General features: G+C 39.2%; 1 protein-coding gene across 2 annotated transcripts in view; it reads left to right on the forward strand.

Annotated features, from left to right (window-relative positions):
• The window catches only part of GAB1 (GRB2 associated binding protein 1), a 125,057-nt gene that overhangs the window by 96,161 nt on the left and 12,356 nt on the right, over positions 1 to 16,540 (forward strand). The window contains exons 4-7 of one of the 2 annotated variants that reach the window (XM_065877680.1): positions 4,899 to 5,500; positions 6,950 to 7,035; positions 7,227 to 7,530; positions 15,244 to 15,333. In XM_065877680.1, coding sequence (XP_065733752.1) covers positions 4,899 to 5,500; positions 6,950 to 7,035; positions 7,227 to 7,530; positions 15,244 to 15,333 — 1,082 coding nt within the window. The remainder of the gene's footprint in view (positions 1 to 4,898; positions 5,501 to 6,949; positions 7,036 to 7,226; positions 7,531 to 15,243; positions 15,334 to 16,540) is intronic. The other variant, XM_065877681.1, reaches the window with a different exon arrangement.

Genomic DNA, 16,540 nt, shown 5'->3' on the forward strand with positions numbered 1-16,540 from the left:
TACCTACTGCTAGAAGATTTTGAAAGCAAAACGATTCCATTGCAGTGAGTGTGTTGTGGTTGCTTTGGATCTGTGTGAGAATCATACGGGTAAAATCCCACTATAGCAAATCCTGTGGAATACACACACCAGATGTTAGTGAAATTTGATGAGCTCAAATATACTGCTAAAAACTTTGAAACTTTCAAATCTTCGCGCGTAGCAATGAAGCAGCGCTCACCACAGGCCTTGACCTCAGATATTTAAGTAGAACGAAGTATATGGATTTCAGTACTTGACCAAAGAAGATATCGTAAAACTTCCCCGAATCCTTGGTTTCCCTGTCATCTTGATCTCTGCTCCCATACCCCTCTTTTCTTCCAAGCTATGAGATATTATCATTTAATCATTCTTCTCATTTGATGTTGAATCATTGGAAGACTGGAGGTAATGGTGAGAACTGAGCCAGAACTTGGTGATCACAAGGCCTGTCATACCGTTAATAGCTATGTGACAACTAGTGATATTGGGTATATTTATTTTCTTAATTTGCAATATTAAGGAGGGAGGGGAATTGCATTGAAATATAAAAGATTTTTTTTTTAAACAGGGATATTAGATTCAAGGATTTTTTTCATGTCAAAAGTGACTGTTACTGGGCTAAAGGATCATACAAAACCCTTGTTCAAAAATGTTTATATAGAATTTGTTAAGATCCACAAATTAGTTTCTGTGAACCGTTCCCTGAAATAGTGGAAATAGCCCACAAATCTTCCAAAGATGAGTTTCTATGTATTTGTTGTAATGGGATTTTACCTGTAAAAGTTAAAAAAAAAAAAAAAAAAAGGAGGAAAAATTATAAATCAACACTGGTTAATATCAAATTCTAACTTGATTTTTGCTTGTTTGCTGTGAGAATTTAAAATTATACACTCGCAACGTTGTTGCATATGCTACTAATAACTAAGTTTTTATTTTAGGGAGCTCCACAATTATTTTTCCATCTCAGCTTTTCAAAAGCCAACAGCTAAGTGACAGTTTTCAGTACACTTTCTTTTTATATAGTGTCTTTCGTTGATCTCATTGGTATCATAACTTTCCTACTGTAGTAGAAATTATGCTCAAAATCATTACTCAGATATATTTTGTATCTGTATTTTGCAAAAGTGACAGTTAAATAGCAAATATTTGTGAAGTACTCGCTGAGGGCCCACTGTTTCGCTAGGTGCTATGAAGGTACAAACTAAGTACATAAGATAAAGCCCCTTTAGATTCAGTCACCTTCAGAGTTTAACGGTAAAGCTTGTGAAGGAATCAAAACATGCAAGCATGAAGTGCTTATAGATGAAGGTAAGATGTGAGCATTGCCTTGCAAACTCCCGTTCTTCCTGCAACACTCAGCTCAGACATCTGCTCCTCTAAGGAGGCATTCCACTAAACTCCCAGGCTGGATTAAATGCCTCGCTGGGTTTTCAGAGAATCCTGGTTGTACCTCTATGTCTCTGTTTTATTGGGTTGGCCAAAAAGTACCTTTAGTTTTTTAAGTAAAAATAAAAAGACACATCTTTCATTTTCACCAAGAGCTTTATTGAACAACATATTCACCCTTTTGTTCCACTGTCTTCTGCCGTTTTTCAGGCAACTTCATAATTCCATCTTCCCAAAACTTTTTATCTTTTTGAGCAAAGAACTATTCCAGGTGCCTTTTACAGTCTTCCAGGGAATTGAAATTTCTTCCTTTAAGAGAATTTTGTAAACACCGAAATAAATGGAAATCCGAAGGTGCAATGTCTGGTGAACACGGCGGATGAGTCAGAACTTCCCAGCCAAGCTGTAACAGTTTTTGCCTGGTCATCAAAGAAACATGCGGTCTTGCGTTATCCTGATGGAAGATTATGCGTTCTCTGTTGACTAATTCTGGACGCTTTTCATCAAGTGCTGCTTTCAGTTGGTCTAATTGGGAGCAATACATGTTGGAATTAATCGTGTGGTTTTCCGGAAGGAGCTCATAACAGAGGACTTCCTTCCAATCCCACCATATACACAACATCACCTTCTTTGCATGAATGCTGGCCTTTGGTGTGCTTGGTGGTGGTTCATTTCGCTTGCCCCACGCTCTCTACCGTTTCACATTATTGTACAGTATCCACTTTTCATCACCCGTCACAATTGGTTTTAAAAAACGGAACGTATTCATTACGTTTTAGTAGAGAATCGCATGTGGAAATAGGTCAGGAAGGTTTTCTACACTTAATTTATGTGGAACCCAAACATCAAAGCTATTAAAATATAACCAAGCTGGTGCAAATGATTTTCAGCGCTTGATTTGGGTATTTTGAGTATGTCGGCTATCTCCCACGTGGTATAACATTGATTGTTCTCAGTTAATGTCTCAATTTGATCGCTCTCAACTTCAACTGGTCTACCTGACTGTGGAGCATCGTCCAGTGAGAAACCTCTAGCACGAAACTTCGCAAACCACTTTTGACACATTTGATCAGTCATAGCACCTCTCCATATACTACACTGACTACCTCTCCGTATACTACACCTCTCCATATACTACACCTCTCGACTACCTCTCCATATACTACACCTCTCCATATACTACACTGACTACCTCTCCATATACTACACCTCTCCATATACTACACTGACTACCTCTCCATATACTACACTGACTACCTCTCCATATACTACACCTCTCCATATACTACACTGACTACCTCTCCATATACTACAACTGAAACTGCGTTTCAGTGGCATTTTTACCTTTCTTGAAATAATAAAGCATAATATGCTGAAAATGTTGCTTTTTCCTTCCATTTTCAATATTAAAATGGCTACAGAAAAGTTCACCAATTTTGATAAGTCTTTTTTTTTTTTAAATGCACGCTGATATGACAGCTGTCACATACAATCTAACAAAACTGTTTCAAACGAAGTTAAAGACAACTAAGTGCTACTAGAACCATCTTACGGAAAAAACGGAACGAACCTTTTGGCCAGCCCAGTATCACAGAATTGGAAATCGCTTGCTAATTTTATGTATTCTCCACTACACTCTAAGCTAGTCAAAGACAGGGAACTTAGTACTCATTGTACTTCTAGCTTCTTCTTAACTTCACGTTTGAATTAAATCAAGTACAAATTTTAGAATATGTGTTAGAAATTCCTAGAAAGGTCAGTGCAAGTGTTTTTGAGAGGGAGGGTGAGATGCCTCATAGGAGGAGTAGCCTCAGTGCCAAGGGGAGTTGTTTGTGGGCTTTTTTGTAGTTCCTCCAGCCTGTAGGAACCCTTAAAGGGATTTTCTCTGAAGAGGTGAGTGACCTGAAAACCATGTTTTGGAAATACTGATCTTCTAGCAGTCCTGGTCCTATGGATGGTACGATAGATTGGAAGAGGGAGAAACTAGAAGAAAGAAGTTTGCTGAGGGAGGGTTCCATGCTGTAGATCTCAGCAGAAACACGGACCTGAACTTGGGGTGGTGACAGCGGGAACAGAGTGGGGGAATAGGCGCTTGGCTAGAAAGAAGGACTTTGTGCCCAAGTGATGGTAGTGATCAAAGAGAATGAATCAAAGTTGATTGGATTTTGAGTTTAGAGAATCTGGGATAAAGACATTTTTCATGGCAAGTCAGAAAGGACCACCAATTTGAGAAGTAGTTGAGTTTAGTTTGGTACACATGAGCAAGGGAACACTGGGATAACCAAGTAGCAATACGTTTGAACCGTTTGTAAATACAGGACTCGGAATTTGGTGAGAAGATAGCAGTTGTCAGCATTCAGTAGAAGGGGAAGTTACGGGAAAGGAGGATTTTTTAATGGTGTGTGCTGTAAAGACTTAGAGGACTGATTTCTGTTGGCCATTTCCAGGTTGGAGAGACAGGAAGAAAGAGGCAGTCAATGAAACAAGGGCATAATCAGTGAGGAAGAAGGAAAGTCAGGATATTGCAATAAAGGGCTTCTGATACTCGCGGGGGAGAGTTTCAGTGAATAAATGCAATACACAGCGCCAGATGTTACCAAGAAATCAGAGAGATATGCCCTTAAAAAAAAAACTATCTTAAGTTATTTGTTTTAAATATTGAGTTTAAATTCCTACAGGACTTTGGACAACACACATAGGTAGTTAAGGTATCTTGTTTAGCATTAAGGGAGGACCAGCGTTTGGGTATTGGTAGCTTCATTTTGACTTATTCCCAAATTTCGTGATACCACAAAATACAGAGATCAAAAATGTGCCCAAAGCATAAAATACACTCTAATGAGATTTCTCAAGGTGAATTATTGTTTGGAGTTGGCTAACTCCTTGCTTTGTATTTTGATTCTTTTCATAGTATTGGCTAAATATTTGTTAAAGAAAATAAATAGAAAAGAAGATACCCAAAACCTATCAAGTTGCCACCTCCTTGTAGATCACATTGAATTTATTCAATACCAGGTAATCATTAGACTTTTCATTTATCAGAACAACAGAGTTGCCACAGGTGGGCTAAAGAGCAATGGATCAGCTTGATAAACTGTTGGCACGAGGTTTTTGCATGCTTTTCAGAGGAAGTGCTTTTCCTGGTGTCTTGTGCCTTAATCATTTACCTTCCTCCAAGTTTTGTACCTTTCTAATTACAATGCTTCAGGGATTGTGGTTTTACGTGTGGACTTACTAGGTGGAGTTGGGGGGTGTGGACAGGTACAGAACAAGATTAGGGAGAATGCTTTTGGTTTTGTGGTGGCGGTTTTGTTATCTGGTGTATAATCATAAAAACGCAGGAACATTCGTGCTTTCAATCAGATGGGTCACACACACCAAAAACTTGAATGAAAAAAACATGGAGTTTGATTGCTAAGCTAGAAATATATTTATTAAAATGTAGTCTTCGGTCTTCACCGTGTTTTCTGTCGTTAACAATTTTTATTTAGAACGCATGCTGATTCTGCAAAATCCACCCCTTCGGAGACAGACTGCAATGATAACGTCCCTTCTCATAAAAATCCTGCTTCCTCCCAGAGCAAACATGGAGTGAATGGCTTTTTCCAGCAGCAGTTGATGTATGACTCTCCACCGTCTCGGGCTGCATCCATTTCCGTAGACTCCAGCCTTTATAACCTGCCCAGAAGTCACTCCCATGACGTCTTACCAAAGGTGTCTCCTTCAAGTACCGAAGCCGACGGAGAGCTCTATGTTTTTAATACCCCATCCGGGACCTCGAGTGTAGAGCCTCAAATGAGGCATGTATCTATTAGTTATGACATTCCTCCAACACCTGGTAATACTTATCAGATTCCACGAACATTTCCAGAAGGAACCTTGGGGCAGACGTCAAAGCTAGACACTATTCCAGATATTCCTCCACCTCGGCCACCGAAACCGCATCCGGCTCATGACCGATCTCCTGTGGACACGTGTAGCATCACACGCACAGCCTCTGACACTGACAGTAGTTACTGTATCCCGACAGCAGGGGTGCCACCGTCCCGTAGTAATACCATTTCCACTGTGGATTTGAACAAATTGCGAAAAGGTCAGCTCCAGTTGGCTTTTCCTGGCTTAGAGGTTAACGATAGAAAATCTCTTTTTCTGAGTATTTGTTCTTGGACGCTCAGTGTGACGTTAAATGGCAGTCCCTTTTTCCTTCAGCGCTGCAGTTACCCACTCGGGTAGCGAAGCTGTCAGAGCCTCAGTAGATCCCAGGAAGTGTGTTTGTGCAGGCAGCGTGTGCCTGTGTACATGTTGTGGTGGAAGGGAGAAAGACGAGGAGATTTTCATCCCTAAGAAGTATGGCCTTAGTAATACTTCCCTGCCTCAGGGAGTGTGCACCACTCTCTCTCACTTCCTCTACATCCTGGGTGAGCAGACCCGATGGGGAAGAGGCACAGGAAATGGACCAGCCGCAGAGCCTTTCCCAGTCATACCCTTTCCCGTATTTGTGTCCTATTATGGCCGCTTCTGTGTCACATCTGTTGGGCTCTGTTTCCTTCCTTCCCAGATCAACGGTTTTTACGTTATGTCTACCAGGTGATATTCAGTTGCAATCAGGTCATTCTGCTTTTTGTTTGTTTGATTTTATTTATTTTTAAAGCTCTGGATCTTCTCTCCCCTTACGCCTTAGCCACTTCACTGACTCCTGTACCATCTTCCTAGAGCCTGCCAAAAGTTATAGACTTTGAGAGGAGAAAAATTGAGTCTGGGTTAGCCTCTGAGGGTCCTAAAGTCCTGAAAATAAAAAGCCCAAGTTTAAAAGGCACCCACCCTAAAAACTACATCTGACACTTCTGGATTTTGTGGTAGAGTTATCCAGCTGTTCTAAAGAAGTTAAAGATTTGATGCCTTGTGGATGGTACTTATGTCAATACTTATTTAGCCATTCAACACCAATTTCTAACTTCTTTCTCGAAATGGCTGTAATGTATCTTGAGGTGGTTATAAGTTAGTGAGATATAAGTTATACCCAAGGGTGCAAAAGATAAGAAAACAGAAGTATTTCTTTTCTCCATCTTTAAATAACCCATCTCACTGTCACAATCAAATACTGGTACTGGGGCTTCCCTGGTGGCGCAGTGGTTGAGAGTCCGCCTGCCGATGTAGGGGACACGGGTTCGTGCCCCAGTCCGGGGGGATCCCACATGCCACGGAGCGGCTGGGCCCGTGAGTCATGGCCGCTGAGCCTGCGCGTCTGGAGCCTGTGCTCCGCAGCGGGAGAGACCACAACAGTGAGAGGCCTGTGTACCGCAAAAAAAAAAAAAAAAAAAAAAAAAAAATACTGGTACTGGTTAGCATATGAATAAATGTCTGCATTTTCTAGTGGTTTAATGTTTCAATTCAAGATGTTATTCTGTGAGCATCCTTTTTAAGATCTGTGTGTGTGCATGCATGCATATATGAAAAGAGAGAGAGAGAGAAGGTCATTCCTGATTACCCTGGGAACTGGCAAAGATGGGGAGAAATATTGATAGTTTGTTCTCTGTTTTAGATGCTAGTTCTCAAGACTGCTATGATATTCCACGAACATTTCCAACTGATAGATCTAGTTCACTCGAAGGCTTCCACAACCACTTTGTAAGTATAATTGACCTTGGCATCATCAAGTGTATTTCATTGTCAAAACCTTCGCACTTAGGACCCTGAGACTAAATGAGATCCTGAAATAAAAGTCCCTTCAGATCCACGTGAATAGGCATAAGTTACAACTGTGTTTTCCTGTTTGACAGTAGTTCTTCTTTATTAAAAGAAATGTATGTGTGTTTTAGAAAATCAAAAATGTATTGACAGTGGGGAGTGTATCAAGCGAAGAACTGGATGAAAATTATGTCCCCATGAATCCCAACTCTCCTCCACGACAACATTCCAGCAGTTTCACGGAACCAATTCAGGAAGCAAATTATGTGCCAATGACTCCGGGGACATTTGATTTTTCTTCATTTGGAATGCAAGTGCCTCCTCCCGCTCATATGGGCTTCAGGTCCAGCCCGAAGACCCCTCCTAGAAGGCCAGTTCCTGTTGCAGACTGTGAACCACCCCCCGTGGATCGGAACCTCAAGCCAGACAGAAAAGGTAAGGAGAGCGTGGCATGGTAAAAGGGCCGGGGGTTGCCAGTGGAGATCTGCATCTAACTGTCATTAAATCCAAAACAGAATCGGGACTAGAAATTCAGAAGTATTTCATAGTACCTAAGTTACCAGCTTGTTTAGGTAAAGTAGTAGTGCTGTTTATAGATTAATAATTATTATATCATATGTTGATGCCCAGGTGAGATTTTTTAAGACTCCCATCTCTGGAGCAGAGGTTACAAACTAAAATATTCACAAGGATTGGCAAGCAACAGGAGATAATTAGGAGAAACTGGAATGCCCTTGGCCCAGCCAAATGGAGTCACTAACCTACTGCCTGGCTACAATCCTTTGTGGACTTGTGAAACTAACATGGGCCCCCTAGAGGAAAATCTTCTGATTATCAAAAAAAGTCAAAAATTTGGGGGTTTATATGTATTTTCTTTTGATTTTTAAGTTCTACTAGCTAGTTTAATTATTTTAAAAAACCAAAACATTGCAGACCCCGTACCACAGACTTTTACAAGCTAGATATGGTCTTTGGCTGGTCTTTTGTAACCTCTCCTCCAGAGTATTTAATATCAAATCAGACTTGAGATTATTAGTGCACTTGCCATGATTCTTTAAGAACAGTAAGGTTGCTTGTATACTCTTTGCATTCTGTGCATATAACAACTTTTTAAAAATGATTCTGCCTTTGCTGGGGGGTAAACAAATGCTTCTAGTCTATTCTTTCATACTGGCCTTCATAAGTAACATTAAATTCTAAGGTGGCATGGTTGGTTGAGAACTCAGTATAAAAGAAACTTTTCAGCCAAACTGGTAATATGTACCCAAGTTTTTGAAATTTGGGTTCAAGTGGTTAAACCCCAGACAGCCAGCTGTGTTGCCGCAGGCTGCAAGTGTAATTGAATCTCGACAACCAAGTAAGTTAGTGTATTGGCTGTGAGATGCGTGGCACAATTTCTGGGGAATTCAGCACATTTGAAGAGTCTGGTATGCTCTATGTAGCTGTTTTTAAAAAGCATGTAATGTTTGTGTCAATTTCTCATTAACCTGGGCTTGGATCATTAATAGTCATTCTAATTAAGTTCCCAGTGTGGGGGACAGAGACTGAGACTCAGAGTATCTTAAGAAAATGAGTTTTGTTTTGTTTTGCTTTTAAGAAAGTAAATGAAAAGAGAACGTTAGCGGCAACTGAGACACTCCTAGGAGGCCGTCACTTTGTCCTGCTCTCCCTGCATTTCTGTCCTCTGGAAACTCTTTGATCCTGCTTTGCTCTCCCTCACATTCTTTCCTTCTTTCCCGTTTTCTTTTATGCTGCATCCTCTACTTTACGGCTTTCTGCTGTCAGAGAGCTTCGGCCTCTGATGCCCCTGCGTGGCCTCGATTCCGCCCCGTTCCTCCTTTTTATGGGCCCTCGCAGCTTCCACACCTGCTGCTAATTGCCTTGTTCATTATTGACTCACTCCAGATCGCTCAGCGAAAGTTTGATTGGTCTCGTTTGTCCACATCAGGCCACAAGATAGATTGTAGATTGCAGGCGAGCCTACATGCTGGCTGCTGTTGGGTCAAGGGCTCACCTTTGCTCGGACAGCTGGAAGGATGGTTGCACCCCCGGTCACCCCAGAGGCCCCAGCAGCAGAGCCATGATCAGGGCTGGCTATTTTAGAAACAGTGTGAGCATCCCAGGCTTTTTAGGTGATAACTTTTCCTTTTGTTTCTCTTGGTCCTCATTTGTTTTTAAATCTATTTAGACATCCCTCGTCATTTTCTTCTTTGCATACAACACACAAAAGTATGTTTGGACGTGTATAGATTTATAATTGAGCCCACAGAGGGTGGAAGGATTAAGATACAAGTGTCAGGAAGTCCGTGAAACATCGAAACCCTCATTTTAATGCTAAACTGGTTCTCTCCTTCTTTTCCTGTAATTAGCGCATGTTGGCAGCATATCGCTAGTTTTTGACACCAAATGTAACCGTTTTATATCTTGAGGTCCCCACATAAATATGGTCATGGTGTGCTGTGGGTGATGCATGGAGCTCTGAGTCCTTGCGGCTTTGCTCCCCTGCCTCTCCTTCCTCCCCTCAGCATCTGCTTAACACAGTTTGAAAATTCCCAGTATATTTACATGTTGGAAAGTTTTAGGATCGTAATGAAATGCTTTTAGTATCATCTAGGTCTGACAGAGTTCACGTACCCCCATATTGTAGTATATGTTATTTTACGTAGGCAGCATAATAAAATGGCATGTGTATTATACATCATATATATTGCATATATGTGTAATTAAACCTCCCTATGTAAATATATAGTGAAAGTACTATATATTCTAGTACATGAGAGACTGTCCTAGTCCTCTAAACCAACCAATGGTGACCCTACTGTAGAACAGAGCAAAGTAGGTTCCTTGGTTACTTTTGGAGATTCTGTTTAGTCTTTAAAAAATTAACTGAGCTATTGAAAGACAATCTTGAGCTCATGGGCCAGATTACTGATTTGGTATCATTGCTTAGGTACAAAATGAACTGAAAAAGCACCCAGAATAAAATTTCCACATAGTTTTTGGCAAATTCAAGGAGAATAATAGGTTTAGCAAAACAGTAAAGAAGTTACTTAAAGTCTTAGTTATAAAAAAAAAAGGGGGGGGTGGGTTGCTTTTCTTATTATTACTCTACTTTTTAAAATAAATATGATACAAGAGAAGGCATGAGAAAGTATCTAATATTGCAAGGCAAACTTTGTCAAGTCACTTTAGAAAGTTATAGCTATTCGAGAAAAACATTTTAAAACCCAAATTCAGATCTTGGAGCAAAGTTTATCCATAAAAACTTAAACCGTAAAACAGATGTCTTATTTCATCCTGAAATTCTTCTCATGGTGCATAGCATCTGATGAGTCTGTTTTCATTTCAAATTTTGTGACATCAGATACATGAGTCTGTCTATTATTCTAGTATCTCTTATTAACTAAACCTCATAATAAGCAAACCTTATTCTATAAAATATGGCTTGATTAGTTCTAAAACTCAATATAACTAACTCAACACCCAGTATAACTGGTTTCTGTGATCGTCTTCTTGGGAAGGGTCTACAATAAATGAGTGACATTCTAGTCTTGTTTATACCCCCAATTATAGATGTCAGCTGCTGTAGTTAGTAGTACGCATGAGTTTTTCAAATACTTCTGAGTAATTGAAGCTGCAGAAATACATGCACGTTTTAAACACTTACATTCAATGTATTTTCATGGACACTTTACCCAGTCACCCAACTGTGGTAGCTATATTTTCACCCATACTATTTCTGTCACAATAGTATTTGTCCTGAACCGTATCTTGTGTATATTAACAGAGGAGAAAATCATAATTTACATGTACTGTGTTAAATATTAGGAAAGCAGATGAGTCATTGGAAATGCAGGACAAATTCTGTTTTGATTACTTCAACTGAAACTTTTATATTTTAATGGAAAAGCAACTTTGTAAAGTTTGGGAAATTTCTATAAGATATTGTGATTTCTCTTAAAGTAAGTCCTTACATAAATCTACCAGATTTCATCTGTGCATTTAACTGGGCCCATTCACTCTCTTTCTAACGTGATATAGCAGCTGTTCAAGCCTCAGATATACTGTCTTTATATTTTGTTTTGTTTGGCCTTGTCCATTCATGGCTTTCTGCAGTAGATCTGACCGTTAGTTATTGTATTGGTTTTAAAAAAGCAGTGCGAGGTTACTTCTGGTGTTTTCATATGTTCATTTGGTTAAAATATCTTCAGGTCCTGCTGGATCTTCACTTTGCTGTAGGAAGGATCCAGAAGACCAATCGAGGAGCTTCCCTAGGTGGATCTTTTTGGTATCTTCGCTATAAATATTTGCTCAAGAGAGCTTCTAAAGAAGTTTTTTGAAAGCGATTAAAAATTAACATGCTTTTGGGCTTCCCTGGTGGCGCAGTGGTTGAGAGTCCGCCTGCCGATGCAGGGGACACAGGTTCATGCCCCGGTCCGGGAAGATCCCACATGCCGCGGAGCGGCTGGGCCCGTGAGCCGTGGCCACTGAGCCTGCGCGTCCGGAGCCTGTGATCCACAACGGGAGAGGCCACAACAGTGAGGCCCGCGTACCCCAAAAAAAAAAAAAAAAAAAAAAATTAACATGCTTTTGAAAAACTACTTTTATACTATAATAAATGTTTGGAAGAAATGATACCAGTAAATATAGCTAGATTTTAATAAACAAGTATTAAAGTTTGACTCTCAAGTCAGATTTTTGGGTTGGTGGTTACAGTTTAAAGGAAATGAGTACAGAGTGCATTTTTACAGCACAGCCTCTACGTGCGGGTTTTTTTACCCAAATATTCCTGACCTTCCAATATAATTATCATTATTATAGTTCCCTTTATACAATGAGACTATTCAAACAAGTGTAAAAGTTTTTCAGTGTGCTACCTTGATTACTCCTTGGAATTAGCAGAGGATAATAATGTTGTGAATTATTTTTCTTCTTTCTTGATTTCTGAGATGCCTACTGAAAATAGTAGCATCATCTGTGAAACTTCAGATAAGTGAATCATTTAGGCTAAGTTAGACCTATAATGATAGAGAAAATAAATTTTCCACTTTGAGTTGAATTTATGTAAGCAATACCTATTAAAATAATAATCGTGTATGGACTTTTCAAAAAGGACTGCATCTGCTTCTTTGAAGCATGACCTCGTATGATGCCTTGACCATATCTGGAATGATCAACTTTTGAAACAGCATTCAGTTGCTTTTTTTCTTCAAAGGCAAACACAAAGTTATGACATTGATCTGATTAAACACCACCATTGGATTAAGCTTTAAGAGAACCACAGTTCATCAAAACAGATTGAAGGGCCTCCCAGTTATAGGATGTACCCTCTGATAGGTCTGGGGTCTGGAAACCCAAGGAAGGACAGGTGGCTTCTCTAAAGAAGCTCCCATTTAGTGGGAAAGTGGAAAAGTAAACACATTATCATAATTAGCACAGAAGGGGGCTTGTGGTTGAGGTTAGCTCTTGGCCCTGCAGGCTGTCTCCTTTGAGGAGAATCTCAGAGGGTGAGTGGCAATGAAATGATGATAGAGGATCTTCTATCAGAATAAACAGCATACCCAGATCCTTTAAAAAGAGGGGACTGGCTCAGAGTCTTGGGTGGGAGGGAGGAAAGTATGAATGCAGGAACGAATGCCAAATGCCTGGCAGGTGCCAGCTCCTGGGGGTTTTATAATCCATGCTAATGAGTTTGGGCTTTATTCTGAGAACACCATTAAAGGGTTTTATGTAGGCAAGTAACGTAATCAGTTCGGCCCCTAGAAAGCTCATTCTAAGATTTAAGGATACCATAGGGGAAAAATGGTATTTTTTAATGCAAACTGTTATAAAATCACACTTTTTTTCAGCATCTTCTTTAAAAAGTGCTTTTCCCGGCGTTCCAAACCTAGGGTTCTTGACGCCTCGCTTTAGAGATGATCAGACAGGAAGGCATAACAAAAGTCCCTGTCCTGACTCGAAATAGCTGCCTCCACTTGGGGACCTAGAGTGAGTGATTTTTACAAGTTTGGAGGCCACTTGGAGTGTAAGTGGAGGTCATTTAGCCATACGGTGTGAGTTCACTTTCAGAAAAACAAACCAGGTAAGTGCAGTGCACATTAAAAAAAGGAAGCCAGGACTTCAGACTTACAGATTCTTTAATTTTCTTGGATAAATGAAAACAAACGATTGCCATTATAAATAGAAAGTAAAATTGATAAAGGGAAATCAGAGAGAACGTGGAATCTAGAGTAACTCTTAAGAGATCTGCTATGGCAACTGCAGACAGAGGAAACAAAGCAGGTGTGGTGGGTCCCAGAAGATAAATTCCATTTCGAACATGCAGTGTGAAAGCCTACAGAACCTTCATGTGGGGTGACTTTGTAGGTATGCCAATAAGGATCTTAGGGGAGATCTGAACCAGAGGTTAAGATTTACCAAGTTGTGCTCCTAATGAGGGCGCAGATCACATGATCCAGAGATTGACAGCCCCGGGTGAGATTGTTTTAACCCCTGAGGGTTAAAGCACAATGGGGTGCTCTTTGCTAAAGAAATGCGTCATGTCGCTTTCTTTGTTCAAACCTAATCTAGCTAAAGCCTCCTTGTAACTGTCTTGGATTTAAAAGCTGAGGCTCAAGTGAGTTATTTAACACTGTTGACTCTTAGAATTTGAGAATCAGTGTATCAGAGTTGGTTCATTTGCTGCCTCTGCTTTAGTCTTATCTCATACCCATTATTGTGGCACTTAAGTAATTAGAGAAACATTCCAGTATTTGCCTCTAGGCAGCAGAGGAGAAGTACATACACCTTGGACTTTTTTTCCTTTCTCTCCTCATAAGTAATACTGAGCCATCATTTGAGTATCACTTTCATTTCTGTCTGGAACATAAATGTCAAATTGAGCCAGGCAGTGAAAATAACAAAGAAATGAAGCTACCAAAATGCCTGAGCGGCTGGGTTCAATTCAGGGCAACATTTTCACCTTGAGGCGTTTGTCCTAAACTCAGGCTTAAGTTTTGCATGGAGTAGAAAATGCATGGAAATTTTATAAATGCACTATAAAAAAATTCACTTAATACGGTATCTTTCTGTGAAGAGTGCCAAGGAGTACCCTTGAGAGTACTTGAGAGAGTTAGGAAATTTTCATGTTTCATAAGCTAGAAAATCACATTTTCCAGAACTTGTAGATTTTGGTCAATAAGGTGCTAGAGATCAGCATTGAATCAGCGAACTCTAATATTATTTTCCATCTAATAGATGTCAACTCAGTTTTGTACACGCCAAGAAAAAGGAGAATTTGGTGCCATTGAGAATGAAGTAGTTTAAATTCCTGATTGAAATGATATTGCTACTCTGGCATCCAGGCTTCCAGTGGGAAAAAGTATGAGGCCAGATGCTGGGTATTAAACCTGTACTTTTCATAAGGCTTTTCAGCAGTACTAGTATATAACAGATTAAACGGAAAAAAAAAAAGATGGCAACTGAATTTATACTTTCCAATTCTCAAATTAAAGCTAGACAGTCAGCAGTTCCAGAATCTAGACATCTAATCCTTGCAAAATGGTGTCACGGGGGCAACCACTGAGTGTTCAGGGAAAAGAAATGCTGGTCTTGGTTTTGACTTTGGATTAGCAGACATTGTATCAATAGAACTTCTCTAGAAGGGCGCTTTCAGGTGGTGAAGGAGTAGCCAGATTAAGGTTTTTAAAACACCTCCATCAAGTTAAGAAAGTAGGCCTTGGTACTTTCGTATGAGACACCAGACTTCAAAGAAAAGATGTACTTGCGATCTGACTGAGAGGTTTTATAATTTTTTATTGGATCCAGTTTTCTAAGGCATGTTAGAAGAGTAACTAACATGACACATGTTTTTCCTCTCTTCCTCCAAATAAAGGTAACAACTAACCAAGAAGTTATGCCACTAAAACCCTACCATCTTTTATAACAGTTTGCTTATTACATTGTTGCATGCAGCTTCCGCGTTCCCATGGTATTGAGCATGAGTGATATGCATAGCCAGACTGAAATAGTCTCCACAAACGAACTTTTGTTTATGCTTTTGAGATGTAACATGTCTGCTCAGGGCTCTGTTGCTTTTTTACAGAATCCATTTTTTTCCAATAAAAAAAAATAACATTATATTAAGAGAGTCTTCTTTTTACCAATTAGGTCAAAGTCCTAAAATTTTAAGACCCAAACCCCATGGTTTAGAGCGAACTGATTCACAAACCATAGGTGACTTTGCTACAAGAAGAAAGGGTATGTACTTTAGCACCGCATGCTGGCTGGGGTGTTGGGAATTTATTTATTCTGTGATGTTGTTTCCTTTAAAAGTAAAGGAGAAGAGCCTTAAATACTATTTTGTTGTAAATAAAACTTCCCAGCACGTAATTTCTAAAGTGAATGCTTCCCATAATACACAGCGAGTATATTTGTTATGCCATTAACAGCAGCATGTTAAATATTTGATAATATATGATATTCAGTCTTTTCCTTTTGCATTATTCTTTTAACCTTTTAGACATCAATAGAGTGTTTTCTTTAAGCTTGTGAGATGCTTGTGAGTTCCAGTTGTCTCCTGTATTTATGTATAATGTATATATTCTGTTCTGAGACAATATATAATCATTTCCATGGATTCATTATTTTATGCCATTACTTAGAATTTGACAGTTAAGCAGCGCTTAGCCTCTGTGTTTTAAAAAAAAGTGAAAACATCAGAGTTAAAGAAATACTTGCAAGTGAGCACAGCATTCTGTACATGTCCGTTTTGAGTGTATAGGTGAGCAAAATTATTTTAACTCAAACTTAAATCAACGTAGCCTTCAGAAAATCTCATTGAATTTTTTTGTATTTGAGTTGCCAAAAATACTTCGGCATAAACCCCAGAGAATCTACATGATCCTTTAAAATGACTACCTACTTTATAGTTGGAAGGTAATTATAACTTGGTTGACTCAATGTACACATATATGCACAAAGACTAGAGGAGGGATGCCTGGAAAAAATGAAGACTTTAGAGTGGCAGGATGACGTGTAACTAAAATATTTACCTAATATGTTTAAATAGTATCCTAAAATATAATGAATATTAACAAATAATATTGTTGAAGTTCTTTTGCTCATGTCATGAATTTCTGAAAACTGAGTCTTACTTTAAGGGCGAAGAGCTCTGTGGAATATATACTGGCAGAGTAATTAATTGTCCACTGCAATAATAGGGTAAATAAGCAAAAACAACTTATAGATAAAACTAATAGGAACATTAGCATTTATTTTTACTTAATTTGTTAAAGGATGTTGTTGGTTAAATTAAGCTAAAAATTTGAGGCAGTTGTTAAATTGTGGCCTTTTCTCAGAGCAGAGTTTGAGTATCAAGATATAATTATTGCTTTGTTTTATTTGGTTCCAGACTGGGCCTGAATTAATTTAAAAGATTTGGTTATTAATTCTTTTTGTCAGTTTT

This window comes from Phocoena phocoena, chromosome 5 (assembly GCF_963924675.1).
Source record: "Phocoena phocoena chromosome 5, mPhoPho1.1, whole genome shotgun sequence".
Classification (NCBI taxonomy): Eukaryota; Metazoa; Chordata; class Mammalia; order Artiodactyla; family Phocoenidae; genus Phocoena; species Phocoena phocoena.